Here is a 16,388-nt window from a genome sequence, read left to right as displayed (position 1 = left end):
AAGAAAGCTGGGTAGCTAAGAAATTTTGCTGTCTTTTTAAACAAAATCAAAATTATCTTATTGTCTCTGACAGTCCCGGGGAGTCTAGTGGGCTCAGCTGGATGGTTGTCTCTCAGAGTCCCTTTCGTGGCTACAGTCAGACAGTGGCTGTGGGGCTGGGGTTATCCAGTCTCACTCATTCACATCTCCATCAAATGGGCTGGGAACACTTACCAGCTCGGGGCTGGAGCAGCTGGGGCTCCTTTGTTTAGGAGAAGTGTTGACAGTTGATGAGTTAAGTTTACAATGTTTAGTTTCAGAGAAGCATTAAAAGGAGATGTCTTGCTGACCGGGAATGGAGGGCCACCACTTCTCCTAAAGATATAGCTACAAATATGGGTTTCACCTACGTACACAGAAATCGTAATTAAGGAGGCCAGCCTGTGAATATTTGTTTGAACTCTAGCACTGATATAACTGGTGCTTATTCCATCCTGCAAGGAGGGGACAGTGTAGTAGAATGTGGCACAGTTCATAACAGTAGACCCCGCCACTTGACGGACCTTGGTCACATCCTCAGACTTTACAAGTTTCTGTTCTCTTATCTACAAAGTGGAGATGATAAAACCTATATCACAAGAAAGTTGGAGGAATTAAATTTAATAACGCAAATAAAATATTTACACAGCGACTGGCACATAAATAGTGACTGCTATTACTGTTTCTATTACTTCCAATGGGATTACCATCAGTTCCAAATTTTCTAAGAATGAAAAGAAAGAAAACAGACCTGACAAAATATTTTCAGCCCTCCCATCCTCCTCTTACAGTTTTCTTGTGGTCTTCTGCCCCAGCTGTTAGGGCTTTCAAGTTGCTCTAAGTCCTCTGTGATAGTATTCTTAGCATGGCATCTGAGGAGGTGTGTCTGTCCTATCCCCTGGTGTGTTTTTCCTACTCCATTATTATTATTCAGCCTCTCCCCTGACTGCCCTCTACTCAGATCATATATATATTCCCTCAGTGTAGCTGTGGGAAGCAGTCAAATCAAGCTGTAACATATGCTTGTCCCCTTGTCCCTTCTAGGGGTATTTGTGTTTTTGTAAAGGACCTTTTAACTCCAGTGAGTCTCTAATGTTTAATGTTTGTTAAGGCCGGGCTTCAGGACGTTACCGTCATGTGTCTCATACTCAGATCAGTTTGGAACACGCTGGGTGAACCTGAGAAACAAGTGTCTCGACTGCAGGACTTCCTACAGCCCAATACACCACATAAATCTCTGAGAAAGTGGGTATACTGTGTAGCATTTCCCAAGCATGTTTGACAAATTCTTTTTAATGGCTAGAGGAACAGTGTTCTAGGGAACACTGGTAGATACTGCAGAAGGTGGTATTTTAGGATGGGAAATCTAGCAGGTCAGTGGCAGGTTCTTGTTGGTCCCTATCTTCTAGAAATTTCTTCTAGGCAAGGCATATTTATGATGGCTTCATTCCTTCTGTAAAGGGTTTCTTTGAAAGCTCCAGGATTTTTTTTTTTACCATAATTAACATGGTGTGTTGACAGAAACACATTGGGAATCATTTGTACACATCAGCCACTGATAAATCGGACATTTATAAATGGAGGCTGCGTGCATGTTAATGGATCTACTGTATATTATTATAATCTACTATAGATAGTTATACACTTGTAGTCTTAAAACATGAAACTACATCTTTAATCTGTTGAAAATGGATCATTGACCACATAACTGGAGCAATTCAGTATTTGAAAACAACTATAAATTTAAGTCAAAATCAAGGCATTATGGTGTCATCTCCTAATTTTTTTTCTTTAGTTCTTTAAAACAAATCCTTGGTTGTGTCTGAAAATGTTTTTCAGGGATAGTGAAGATTTAACTTTTATGAACATTTAGTATACCTTTCATGTTAACAGTGTAATTTTGTCTGTAGTAGACTGTAAAAGAACATGTAAACTAAAATTGTTTGCATCATCATCATATATTTAATTTTATTGGGCTTAAAGAAGATATCCGTGTTTGCTAGAAACCACTAGTCAGAGACATCATAGTAACAGTATATAAATATTACCTGGACATGAAAGATCGATGTCTTAAATTGCATAATAGTTATTTTTGTGTTTTATTTTTCACATCCATTCCTTCCTAATGATACATAAAACATGCTTCTCAGAGCCCTTATACAATGAGAATCTTGTTACCTTTTGGATCCTCACAGGCCTCAGCAGGATCAAGGCTGTACCACTTGCATGTAACCAACATGAAGGGGTGCCAAGAGTCATTGTCTTGTGACCGCCAACAGTGCATGGGCCATAAAAAGGCGTTTCAAGCAATTCATGTTGTATAAGGGAGCCTTCTTTGCAATTTAACTTGGTTCTTTTACTACATTTTTCTTCTCTTTTTATCCCTTTCATTTCTGTTGTTTTAAAACCTGCACCCAAGATGCCTTTGCAGCTTCTCCCGGGGAGGCCCCTGCAGCATCCGAAGGGGCCGCTGCGCCAGCACCCCCGACCCCTGTAGCCGCGGCGCTTGATGCGTGTTCAGGAAACGGTGGGTTTCCAGTCCTGAGCCCGTCTGTTGTCGTTCTGTCCTGATGTGAAGCTCCCGTAGCTAGACTTGGCCCTATGTGTTTCTAATTTTGCTTTCTTCTGAGTATAAAGTATCACTCATCGTAACGGAATAAAGAATGCGGGCACTTGAAAACATTAAGAAAACGAAGGGCATCCTTATCAAAATTGACAATTTCTCAAGATTGACAATTTTTGTCAGTGCAAGTATGCTCTCTTAATGTTTTTTTGTTTTTTTGTTTGTTTCCCTGTAATGCTGTATTGTACTCTTTTGTAACACTGAGTTCCAATACGTTGGCATGTTTTCATGAATTTTCCAAGCTACCAACTTGACCAGATTAAAGTAAGGATTTGAATAACCATCTCTGATCCTAGACTGTAGGCTAATCTGACAATACTCTGAAGTGTTTCCGTTTCTGAACTTCGTGGTGCCTACTACATTTTCTTTTCTCTTTAGAAAAACATCCTAATGACTGACCCCTGCTAATAGGGTAGTAGCTCAAAGCAGGCCGCCTAATGCCTAGCTCGCATGTGAATATCTATGCCAGGTGTCTCGTACCTATAGTTTTGACGCCTCTCTGTTGTCTGTTTCCTTACTGATGCCGTATGTGTCTCCACTTTCCTTTCCCCAAGACCCCTTTGCCCCATCTGAAGGTAGTGCAGAGGCTGCACCCGAGCTGGACCTCTTTGCAATGAAGCCACCTGAGACCAGTGTTCCTGTAGTTACCCCTACAGCTAGCACAGCCCCTCCGGTTCCCGCCACCGCTCCTTCTCCTGCTCCCGCCGTCGCAGCTGCCGCCGCTGCCACTACCGCTGCCACCACAGCTGCCGCTGCCACCACTGCCACCACCTCTGCCGCCACCACCACCGCTCCTCCTGCTCTAGATATCTTTGGTGGTAATTTTTTTTTGTCATTGTCGTTGAACTCTTTCCACCTGGTGGATTGAATTCTGGTCCTTGTGATGTACTGCCTCCGCACCTCTGTCTGCATGGTGACTGTGTCATTAAATGGTTCTCCAGCAACCATTTGCAGCTCGTTTCAGAACCCTCCAGAGTGCTCAGGCACAACTGGAAAGTGATGCTGTTTCAGGCGGGTTTGTCCAGTTGAGTAAAGGCATGTGTGTTCTTGGTCTTAGATTTATTTGAGTCTGCTCCCGATGTCGCCCCCGCGCCTAAGCCAGATGCTGCTCCTAGCATAGACCTGTTTGGGACAGGTAAAGCCAACTCCCGCCTTTCTTTACACTAATTTGCCTAGATGTTTTCATGACTAAGCCCTTTGTCCTCACCTGTGATAATGCACTTGTTAGACTTGTGACTTTGATTTCAGCTCTCTACTTACCTCTGCTTGGTTTTGGTTTGTTTCACTTTTGGAAGACGCTTTCTCCTCTCCACCACAAGGGGCCTCTCCCGTGCCTGAGAGTTCTCTCACTGCTGACCTCCTATCCGGTGAGTGCTTTTGCCAAGGTGAAGCCTTCCGAGATGTCTTGTGGGCCTCATACGTGGAGAGGCAGATGCGAAAACACGCGGGTTCGTCTTGAGTTCTTTTACACTCAAAACTCACTTTACAATAAAAAAAGTCTCATTTTGTGTCCATCCCCAACTGATGAGGGTAAATATTTCAAATCTACTGCCGATTGAAAAGAGAAAACCTCTTTTTCACACTAAAACCTCTGACCTCAGGAGTCAAAAGTTTTATTTTCTTCTGGAAAGTATGTATTTTTAAATCTGTTGGCTTTTCCTTAACTGTTAAGATTGTCTACAGTCTTCGGGCTATTCAACATGAAATCTCAAGAAGCCGTTTGTCGAGTCTCATGATTTCATTTTCCTTTGGGTGACATGCACTTTGTCCTGTTCTGTGCTTTGCTACAGTGGATACATTTGTAGCACCATCTCCTGCAACCACTGCCTCGCCAGCAAAGGTGGATTCTTCAGGTGTGATAGACCTTTTTGGGGGTGCGTATCTCTCCTCCTTCAACACTCACAGAATCTTTTTTTCCCTCAGAAGAGTTTTTAGATCTTCTGTTTCATGATACTTGGTCTTTTTTCTTTCAACTATGTGAAGTTATTTCCATCTTTTAAATGTAAACTTACGTTCAGATCTTTTCCATTTGTCATCATCATCTACATGCTCGTCAGTTCATCATATTTTTTAGTGCATGTCCTAACAAAACCAGATCATTTTTCATTTGAAGTCTTTTCATTTGAAGTCTTTGTGTTTTTAATTTTTTGTTCGTCCTAATGTAGAATCAGCTGATTGGAGTTTCCTTCTACTGCTCTTCCTTAGTGATCCTGATCTGTTGGCTAAATCAACATTTCTAAGCTCTTAAAAGCAGTATAAACATAGATAATTCAGAATATAAAAGACATAAGCCAGTCGGAACTGAAAGCATAAGCTCTAGATGTCATACATTATTCTATAGGGTTTATTTATGTTGCGTTTAATGTTTCTAAATCCTCCCAGAGAACTGGAAGAGATTTCACTGATTTAAATGCATTTTCCTTTTCCTGTGTGTTATCAGAAGACAGGCAGATGTACTGAATTAACTCTTGAACTACTCATTTGGATGATACATTCGAAGTCTTCTATTAGCAGTAAATTTATAGGGAAAAGTCCAGGTTTGAAGTGATTTCTTCATGAACGTCTATAAATGTGTATGCTATGGGGTAAAATACCATCCTTAGCAAATTAAACCCACACTGAGTACCTATAGTACATTGACACATCATGGAATACAAAGATGTCACAGTCTGTGACATTCAGGGGCTCAAAACTTGTGCAAATAAACCCTGAAATTTAATATATAGGTACAAGTAGGGCTGCTGCTGTTTGAATTAAGTTTGTTAAATTTTATTTAATAGAGTTCTAAGTGGGAAGATTCTTTCATTTTACCTTTGGGCAAAAATTTTAAAAACTTTGATCCTGTTTGGATAGGAATTAGAATTTACAGAATTTAGTCCCAAAGTTTTATTCTTTAAAAAAAAGAAAAAGAATTCTCCTACTCTTACAGAGATGTTAATTCTTAAATAGCTTAGAACTCATCTTTTGAGAGGATAAACTGGTCAGAGCATAATTCAGTCCACTAAGTGATTTAACACATCCGCAGGAGACAAGCTTAACTCACAGAGTGTCATGTCTGTGCATTTCTCGGGCAATCACTTCCCTTACTTGCTGTACTTACTGTTTACACTCTTTTACTTTTTTGCTGCATAATGGATAATGGGTAGATGCATTTGGAAGTAGTGCTTCTGAACCCCAACCTGCATCTCAGGCTGCTTCTAGCTCGTCAGCATCGGCAGACCTACTAGCTGGTAATTAATTACATTTACATAAAATGGTGTTTTGTTAAAGTTAAGTTTGGGTGTATTTTTATAAGTAACAGATATTATATAAATTTCAAGGTGCATGTTTTCTTTCCCTTTTGAGACATGAAATTGAAAAGCAAGACATTGTGTAACAGAAGGTTGATTATTTCCCAGGATTTGATGAAATTGGTCTTAAAATCACAGCTGTACACAAGCCACCCCTGTGGCTCCTTGGGTGCTCTTAGTATGCGTTACTTTCAGTTAGCACATTCTGTTTTCGTTTATTAAGGAGGTAATGTGCTTATGTAGCAATTTTTATCTTGTATTGCCCATGCCCACCTTTTTTTTTTAAGGAATTTGTGGGGAAAAGTACCGTGATATTTGACAGTTGGTTCTGTAACATGAGAAACTGTTACAGAGTTCCACCCTTGGGTTGAAGCCGCTGCTACCTATATGTTACTGTAAAATAACTGATCATTCTCCTATCTGAAAACCCCTGGAGCGATCCCAGTTCAACAGGGCCATAGTGTGAAGTAGATTGGCACAAGGTGCCTAGGATTATTGCTCATTGCCAGGATGGGATAGATAGAATAACAGGAAACATTTCAGCGACTCAAAGATAGTAAAAGCCAACTAATAGTTTTCCTTGGGACCAAATCAAAGTGTGCTTAATGATAGCTAGACCTAGACATTATTATTGTTACAAGCAAAGCATTTGCCAGTTGTCAGACCACAGTAGTAAGTTTCAGGTTCAAGTTCTCAGTCAACAGCGTCTCAGCAGACGCTGCTGGTTTACCTTGCTCTGACTTGACTTAGAAGGGTACATAACAGGAGGTACGGCAATGGCATCGCCGAGGCCACAGACACTCAGATGCAGCTTTGATGTCCCTCCCCTGTCATCACAAGGGATGCATTTTGTCACGAGGCTGGCAAGGGGCTGATGAGAGTGCGGCTCACATCAGCACAAGGAAGTCACCAATGTCTGGAGTCTCTCAGCTTCAATTCCCTGCTACCCAGGTAGCCCTTGATAGGGTGAGAGACTAGTTCTCATTTTTTTAGTGTAATGAACAATCCTGACACCAGGAACAGTAGGCTAAGGAACATTCTTTCTTGGATTAGTGATGACTAGTGACCTCGTTAAAGGACCCTCATCAGCTTTCCAAGTTGTAGGAAGTTTGACACAAGGTCCAGAGTCTGGAGGTGTCATCACGGCCCAGCTGTTACCCTTTCCTTCTATCAGTCATTCAGACAGGTTGTTTAACAGTCTTTCCCAGGGGCAATAGCATTTCTTTTGCATCTTTCCCATTCTCTCCAGACTACCCTGGTTAAACATGACACTCTTGTTTTCTGAATCCACTCCAAACCAGTAACTGCCAACCGATATTTTCCTGAAGGGTGAAGAGCCAGGGTTCCACTGTGATGTCACTGTGGACTTTGGAAGCTACAAGTATAAGAGGCAGTGCACTTAACACAGACCACAGCTGGTTACTTGGGGAAAACAGTACTACCTTGCCTGGCTTTTCTCCTGACCTAGGTAGTCTTCATAACAGCTTCAAATTGGTCACAGTAACTTTGAAGCTCTTACTAAACCAGTAAACTTAATCCATGTTTTCAAGGTTCAGCAAAAGGATTTTAACAGGCCACAGAAATAGCATATTTGGGGGAAATGACCTTGTTAATTTTTACATGAGGTTGCTAATTATAAACCTTTTGCTCTGAAGTTATAATTAAGCTTCAGGTAGCACATGAAATCAAAAGTTCTGGCTTTTTGCAAAATTCTAAGAAGTCTTTCTTTCTCTCTGGGTAGCCGCCATCCTGCCACAGACCCCAGCAAGGGGTTTGAAGCCTGCCAGACAGAAGCCTGGCAGAGTGGTCAGCCACCACTGACCACATCCAGCACTGCAAAGCCATGTCGTCTTCTCCAGTGTCCCCAGTTTGTTTGGGCTCTCTGTGCTTCCAGGGCTAGAACCTGAGACACTGTGTTTCCAAAAGAGCCAGGTACACTAGAAACAGGAGCAGAGAGGCCAGTGGTGAAAGCCACTGTTCCCTTCCAGTGCCAAGTCAGATGTCAGTGACAGAGCTGAGAGATTTGATCCTGGGAGATGAGATGGATCTCAAATACACCTGCAACGAGCAGGAAGGGTTCTGTCACCTACTGCTGAGTCTAAGAGCAGGTAGCTGAGCCTCCACTGCTCAGCTTGGTACATGGATGGGTCCCACGGGGGAAGTGCACAGAAAATGCAAGTCAGGTCCCTTCACTAGAAGCAAGCTTAGGTTACTCAACTGTGTTGTCCATCCAGAAATCTTAGTAAAATGGGGTAGAAAAGAGCAGAAATCAGTGCTGAAAGTGACAGTGTCATTTACATAGGTGGTGGTGGTGGTGTTGTTTTTAAATTAATTTGTTTTATTTATTTATGGCTGTGTTGGGTCTTCGTTGCTGCACGCGGGCTTTCTCTACTTGCGGGGAGCAGGGGCTACTCTTCGTTGCGGGGTGCGGGCTTCTCATTGCGGTGGCCTCTCATTGTGGTGGCCTCTCTCATTGTGGAGCACGGGTTCCAGGCACGCGGGCTTCAGCAGTTGCAGCACGCAGGCTCAGCAGTTGTGGCTCCTGGGCTCCAGAACACAGGCTCACCAGTTGTGGCGCACGGGCCCAGCTGCTCCACAGCACATGGGATCCTCCCGGACCAGGGATCTAACCCGTGTCCCCTGCATTGGCAGGCGGATTCTCAACCACTGCACCACCAGGGAAGCCCTACATAGGTGTTGTTGACTGTGCCCTTCCCCCCTTTTCCACCGTATCTTCTTGTGATTATTTCAGTGATGGGAAAGGTATTTTTGTGTACATGTTTTCCTCTATTTTTTTTCCTATTTAAATTAATTAACTTTTTAATATAAATAGGTATAAATGGGTTTTAATGTCTAGTTTGCTTTCCAAATATTTCTTGAAATTGAGCTTGTACATTTCTGTGTCTGATTTACTTGGCATGGGCCAATATCCTGATGTAAGAAATTTTCACCTAATATCCTGACATAGGAAATTTTAAATTACTTCTAACTTCTCCAGGTCTTAATTATTCGGGCTGGTTTTTCATACTTCTGTTTTGCTTATAGAAAAACATTTTTCACGCTTGCTCAAGTAACAAAATAGCAAGAAGCCATGTTTTCAGTGAAGAATATCATGGACCATTTATATAATTCTATCTTATGAACCAGAAGCAACTTGCCTAGCCAAAAAATGAATAAACACAAACCCTGCAAATATATACAATATAAAATCATAGTCATATTTATATAGGTAATCTAGCTGACAGTGGCTATTCTGAGTTTTCATATTGCCTAGACATCTTTATTTGATGAATATCAGTGATAGGACAAATATTCGGGGCCCTGTATTACAGTAATTTGCAGTGAAGCTTAGCACTTGGGTTATACCTGTGTGTGTGTCTGTGGAGACAGATCAGATAAGTCCACAGGCTATTGAAATAAAGAGGAACATTATTTTAAAAGATAAATGAGCCTAATCATGGATAACAAAGAAGTCCACAACTGGGCTTCCCTGGTGGCGCAGTGGTTGAGAGTCCGCCTGCCGATGCAGGGGACGCGGGTTCATGCCCCGGTCCGGGAAGATCCCACATGCCGCGGAGCGGCTGGGCCCGTGAGCCATGGCCGCTGAGCCTGCGCGGCCGGAGCCTGTGCTCCGTAACGGGAGAGACCACAGCAGTGAGAGGCCCGCGTACCAAAAAAAAAAAGAAGTCCACAACTGCAATCAGGTTCAAAGTAGGAATTTGAATTAAAAAAAGAGAGAGAGAGAGAAGGTTGTATTATGTGAGTCTCTAGAATCTTGTATTATTGGCTTTCAGTAATAAGACGATTGTGAAAGAGTAAAAAAGAAAAATAATACACAGACACAGTAATGGGAGGTTTAGACTGTCCAGAATGTAATGTCCGTTGCTTGACTGGGAGGAGGTCTCACCTTATGCTTGACTGAGGTTAGATTTTAGATTTTTTTGAGGGCATAAATATGCATGTAAATAACAGGGGAAATGCAATAAAGATGTAGTGTAGATATAGTGTAAATTTTAAAAATGATTTTTAGAGATTTTAAACCAAAAATTAAGAATCATCTCAAAATTGGGGAGAAAGCTTTATCAAAACTTGGTTTGTAATTTAAAACTAGAAAATAAAGGCTAAGTGGATAATCTCTTAAAAATGGGTTTATCTCCCAGAAAAACTTGTTATTCTTCTTCATTTAATTTACTTCTAGAACTGTCAAATAGTACCAATTCCACAATTGAACTATGGATAAAATATCATCTTAGTCACCTTCTACTCCCTGAGTAAAAATTTCGAGTTCTGTTTGGTGCACCCAGTGTGGTGACACTGGAGAAAATTCTAGAAAAGGCAACTGCTGTGGCCAAGGAGAACAGACTAACAGAATAAGTCTCTCCAAGTCATCGAGATTACTGGTGAGATGCAGATATTACCCGTATCTCAGACGGAGTCTGGCTGGACCCTTGAGAGTTAAGTTTATAACAAATAGAAGGAAATATTATTTCACACAGTGAGGAGTAAAGCTGTCAAATTCCTCTCATGATGTACCAACTGAAAATACAGATGTTTGAAAGCTAGAGACAGATTCCTGGATGACAGTGGGAAATGGATTATTAAGGGAGGTTAGGTATGTTGAAGGATATGAGGTTGACTTCTGAGGTTGACATTAAACAGGAGAACCATGTTCTTCCATAACAGACCATTCTGGGGCAACTGTGCCTCTTCCTATCTTTGATTCCAAAGGTAGGGAAGAACAGGGGCCTGCCCTGCAGGTCCTTCATAGTTTTGCATTCTCTGTTAACCACGTGACACAGCTGGCTTTTTTTTTTTTTTTGCAGAGCCACAGAAGTCCTTGAACTGATTTAAAATACAGCCATGTGGAAATAATAACTAACCATTTCCACTAAATGGGAAGGTCTATAGAGGACCAATTCTTTCATCCTCTCTGGGGGTCAAAAACAGAAAATTGTCAGACAAAAGGTTCTCAGGGTATTATTCCTAGAAATATTGACTATCTCAGATTGATCTTAGTAAATGGAATTTAATAACTGACTTTACCACTGAGAATAATGGAAATGACAGTGTCTTTAACATAATAGAGCATGTGTGAGTGTGGGGGAGTATGTGTGGGAGTGTGGTTACCTACCCGATGGTTTTAACATTGCACTCCTTCAGCCCAAGTGATATGTAGACAGTGACTGTCAGTTTTGATATGTCTGCATTAATAGAACTTCATTAAGTGTGTAGGCCGTTCCCCTGTGGAAAGATACATTCATAAGACTAATCATCTGTGATAAAAGACAGTGTGTCTGTAGCTGGTGATTCAGTTGTAGAACAGTTCAAACATGTCTGCAGGACATCCGGAAGCCTAGTGATTATTACTTTATTTTCAATTCCACAAAGCACCTTTCTTAATATAATTCAGAACCATAGAGAAAGAAAGAGTCGTGGTTAGGATTCTCTTATTACTTACCTCTATTCCAGGGCTCTGACACTCTTCACTAACAGGAGGAGTTCCCCAAACTCCTTAATTAATGTCTATAATTTTCCTGCTTAGCTCTTCATTAAGAGTATAGCAACAGATTTTTCTTCTTCAACATAATCAGTTGGTTATTCTATATCACTTAGCTTTTTAATTAGTCTAGGTTTGTAAGGGCCCCTGCTTCATAAGAACTGAGTATAATGGGAGAAAGTCATCTTTCTAGATCTCTGTCAAGTTCATAAATGTATCAGAAGGGGACAACTCTGGAGTTACTCCTGGCTGTCGGAAAGACGCCAAGTAGTATTGTGGTGAAGAACCAAGGCTCTGGAAGATTCCTTTGTGGAATCCTGGCTCTGCATTTGCCATCCTGTGACCTTGGGCAAATTATTTATCCTCTCTGGCCTCAGTTTCCTCATCTGTGAAACTTCCTAGGGTTGTTGTGAGGCTTAAATGAGCTAATATATGTTTTAGGTTGAACAATATAAAATTGCTGTTTTGTAGGATCAGAAAGGTCAAATACTGGCAGTTTATGTGATTCAGATGGTTCACCCTAAAAAAAATGCTCAGAACGGTGCCTGGCACTTGGTGAGCCTCGTGCCAGTTTTGGCTTTACTGTCACTTTCTTAGAGAAAGCAATAATTTTTTTCCATTGAGTAGTGTTATTTATTCACCTGTGGGAATGATCTGCTTACCTTATGAAACTGAACAGCCCTAAGCAGATGAGCCCTGGGTAAATACACGTATTTTTCTATTTCTGAATTGTGGGTAGGTGTGTTCACGTCTCTTTGCATCTTTTCTAACTGTGGAAAAATAAGATTGAATCAGATGATCCTAAGGCCCTTTCCAACACTAACGTGCTGTGATTCTAGAATAAATTGTCTCTTCTTGAACAAGTTTTAAGAACTGGAAAGTCAAGTACAGTTGTTTCCACGTTCACCTGTAACAGAGAGAACCACACCCTAGAACAATTGCCTAGATTTCCTGCAGCCGTATTCCAGATTGTGTGGGATGTCTCCAAAAAGTCAGCATTAACACAGCCACCAATTTCCCTAAAACCGAAACAGTCATATCTTCAAAAATAATTACATCTAACCCATCTTTGCTTCATAATGATATTAGTTCTCAAAGATCTGGGGAATGTCTTATCTTCATTTAGGAAGGTTACATGATCCCTAAGTCACTCAAACAGCACTAAAACCACTTAAAGTAGTCCCCATGGATTTTAAAAGACCAACTTCTAATAGGTAACAGTTTTCCAAGTCACAATTTTTCATAAACATATGAAAAACTTAGGCATGGAAAGACTAAACCCATGTCACTGTCAGTTGCCAGGGACAACATGACTTTCTGGTTAGAAAATAGTAACTGGAGAATGTCAATGGAAGTCATTTTCAAAATTATAATTGATTATTATGATTGTAAGCAGAAGGATTTTGGTAAGCATTCTTTATGTTTTTTGGCAAGCAGTTTGTGAAGAAAAGATATAGCTAGATGAGAAAGGAATGTATATGTGTGTATATATATACATATATAGTATATGTGTGTGTATATATACATATATACGTGTGTGTGTGTGTATATATATATATATATATATATATATAGCCAAACTGAGTGTAAAAAAGACTTCTGGTAGTAATACATTTTTGATAATAGAACATCATCTAATGTCTTATTAAGAAATCACTTTCTTCACAGGCTGCATAATTTTGTACAGAAGCGAAACAGAGTGAGCTCTGCTTCTGTCTCTTGATTGAGAGCAGTAATTTACTTCCAGACTTCAAAAGGGAAATATTTAATTTGAGGTTTGGTTACTTTACAGTAGGCTTTGATTTTTCCTCACCTTTTAAATTCAAAAGTTGCCCTTCATTCAATAAGTGTAATTCAGTGTTTTAGGCATTTTGTTGACTATTAGTGGAAAAGGTGAAAACAAGAGGAAACAGTTCCTGACACCAAAAAGCCATTCCTAGGCTGGGGTGGAGAGATGTACCAGGCGCTGAGGACACAGAGGCAGAGCACATAACCCACGTGTACCGGCGGTGGGAGGGGCAGGGCGCGTTGTGGCTGGTAGCAGCAGCAGGCAATATACGGTAAGGAAGCCTCCCAGAGTGGGCGTTTGACTCACTACAGTGCATTATGGCTGCAACTGAGTTTGCAGGGATGAGGAAGGGCCCAGAGACAGATGAGCTTGTTTGCCATGCAGAGGAACCTGCATTTTATGAATTTGAAAGTTAAGCGGGGCCAGTGAAGGATTTTAGAGAAGTAACTTTGTCAACGTTTTCCACTCAGAAAGATCACTCTGGCTGCACTGTAGAGGCTTCGTTGGAGGAGGTACGGGTTAGAAGCAGAAAACCCCTTCGGGTTGTGTTGAGTGAACCTAAACTTGTCGGTAGCAGCAGTGGGACTGGAATATACACGAAATATATTAAGGAGGATTCGATGGCAGAGTACATGCATACTTCTCTGATGTGCCTTTTATTATTATACTGAGCCAGTGTGTACAACTAAGCATTTTCTAGCTACCTGGTATTGTGATTTGAAGAGACAAAATTTAAATACGATGAAAATAATTATCTGAAGTTTAACCCTAGTGAGACCTTCTTAGCTTTATGCACTCCATTATAACAGTAGATTAGATTGCTGCAGGTTCTTTTAACAAGGGTATACAGTCTTGTGTGCTCTTTTATTTCCAGTTAAATTAAATCTCTCATTAATACATGGCAGATTTCAAAATACTTGAAAAGCTTTTTAAAAACTAACTTCCTGGATTTCAGTGCCTTCTTATCCATATACATGCAATTCCTTTTTGGTCTTCTATGACTTTTTCTGACTCTGTTTTAATGGCCTTTACTTGTCTTTAGTTGTTTCTGCTTATATTTTTCTGGAACTATTTTTTTCCCAGGATTTGGGGGTTCTTTCATGGCCCCTTCTCCATCACCAGTGACTCCTGCTCAGAATAACCTGCTACAGCCCAATTTTGAGGCAGCTTTTGGAACCACGCCTTCAACTTCTAGCAGCAGCTCCTTTGATCCGTCAGGTGAGGCAGTGATTTTCAAACATGCTTTTTATTTGTTCTGATGATAAAGTACACCACCTAAGGTTAGCATGATATCAGGAAATTTATAAGCAAATATTGAGTGATGACCTTGTTTTAAAACTCTTCAATAAATCTCTCATTCTATAATTTAAAGTAAATATTTTCTGTACATTTTGGTAGCTTTAAGAGTAACCTGCAATCCCTTTCTGTGTTTGTTTTTAACTTTTAGCAGAAGTCTAACTTAACATGCACACCCATCTGTTTGCATGAGCTTACATGCACACGGTTTGGAGAAGGTTAAGGGAAAACAAATACTTTGTGCTAAATCTTTGTGCGGTATCTCAACGTGTGGACACTCCCACTGCTGTTGCTTACACCCTCTGAAGCTTGCCTGGCCCTTGGTTTTATGAAGTTGACACAAATAGTATTCTTTGCCTGCCTTTAACCTTTCATCCTGCTGTCATTTTGTTTGTATTCTCTTCCATTCTACTCTTCCCATGCTGGGTCCTTACTACAAATTTTCAATTGGTGAGTTTTTGGCAATCAAATGTGTTTCAGAAACACCCTAAATATATCCCCTGCTTGACAATTTGGTTGCTTCCTTTGCCAGTGCCTAGTTGAATGCTATCGTTTTTTCAACTTAGAATTATTGTAGAGTGGAGTGTATGGTAAATATGCATAGTTTTTTGATAAAAAATTAACAAGCATAAAACTTTTGACATAGTTATCAGCAATAACTTTTGTGCACATCCTATGAGCCTTCATTTTGAATGGTCTTTCTGTATTCCAGGAACTAAACAAGTGATCATTTGTTATATGCTGATCAGGAACCATCCATAATGGCATGATTCCTGATGTTTAAAATAGTGTTTACTGTAGCCATGCCCTTAAAGTTAGAACCAAAAGTGAATACTGTAATGAGAGAAGAAAATCAAAATTCTTACTTCTACAATATGGTCAACTGTTTTTCAGATACTTATTACTAGGTACTGACCATTAGATCAGGGTTTATTCCAGCACTGATTTCATAGAAACTAGGAGATTCGGCCTTCCTTTCTCGTTTAAGAATTGTTATAAAAGTAAGCATTGTAAATACTACACACTGAGTGCCTATATAAAGCAAGCATTATAATAAAGGCATGACATATATTATCTATTTTAGTTTTCACAACAAATCCATGTAGTAGTGGTACTCTCCCCACTTTCAAAAGAGAAAACTAAAGCTCAGTCACTTTCTCAGAGTAACACGTTAGTGAGGCATGCAGCTGAATTTGAGCCCAATTCTGATTCCAGAGTCTATGCTCTTTCCTGTACATTATACAGATTTTCTTTTCCATCTTCACGTTCATTAGTATTCCCATACTTTATGAGTAGACATATGCAGAGATGTTCTTTTTTGGTGTTATAGTCGTTAAAAGTGTGAATGAAATGCCTTCTTTTATAAGATTGTAAATACATTCACTTGTTTCCATAGTTTTTCAAAAGGCAGTGTCCCTTTAATTTTGCATATGGGTTTTTTTTGCAGTTATTCTGAACCCGGTCTATTTGATTTCCAGTGTTTGATGGTCTAGGTGATCTTCTGATGCCAACCGTGGCACCAGCCGGGCAGCCTGCGCCCATCTCAGTGGTACCTCCCAGTTCTGCAGTGGCAGCAAGCAAAGCTCTTGGGAGTGATCTTGACTCATCTCTTGCCAGCTTAGTAGGCAGTGAGTAATATAGTTTTCTTTAACAGAATCGTATGTGAATTTTTTTCTCTATCTGTTCGTATGTATTGTTTCTGGATTCACTTACAGGCGAGTGTGTCAAGGAGCGGACAGAAATTCTTAGTGCTTTACCCAGTACAGTTCCTTGGAAGATACACAGTCACTATGCCGTTGTCTCCCAAGCAATACCCAGGACACTTTTAATCTAAATTACAGAAGGTGTAATTAGAGAGCATGTACAAGTATGAAA

At 40.4% G+C, this 16,388-nt stretch overlaps 1 protein-coding gene across 6 annotated transcripts in view; it reads left to right on the top strand.

Annotated features, from left to right (window-relative positions):
• Window positions 1–16,388, top strand: part of SNAP91 (synaptosome associated protein 91) — a 158,514-nt gene that overhangs the window by 118,370 nt on the left and 23,756 nt on the right. For 4 of the 6 annotated variants that reach the window (XM_079938766.1, XM_079938769.1, XM_079938767.1 and 1 more), the window contains exons 14-15: window positions 14,301–14,435; window positions 15,992–16,141. In XM_079938766.1, the coding sequence (XP_079794892.1) occupies window positions 14,301–14,435; window positions 15,992–16,141 (285 nt within the window). Of the gene's footprint in view, window positions 1–2,437; window positions 2,550–3,220; window positions 3,460–3,698; window positions 3,777–3,936; window positions 4,009–4,431; window positions 4,516–5,787; window positions 5,872–14,300; window positions 14,436–15,960; window positions 16,142–16,388 lie in introns of those variants that run through there. The other 2 variants (XM_079938772.1, XM_079938770.1) reach the window with 2 other exon arrangements.

The sequence above is a fragment of the Stenella coeruleoalba genome (assembly GCF_951394435.1).
Source record: "Stenella coeruleoalba genome assembly, chromosome: 12".
Lineage (NCBI taxonomy): Eukaryota > Metazoa > Chordata > Mammalia > Artiodactyla > Delphinidae > Stenella > Stenella coeruleoalba.
This window is presented reverse-complemented; position numbering and strand designations above follow the sequence as displayed.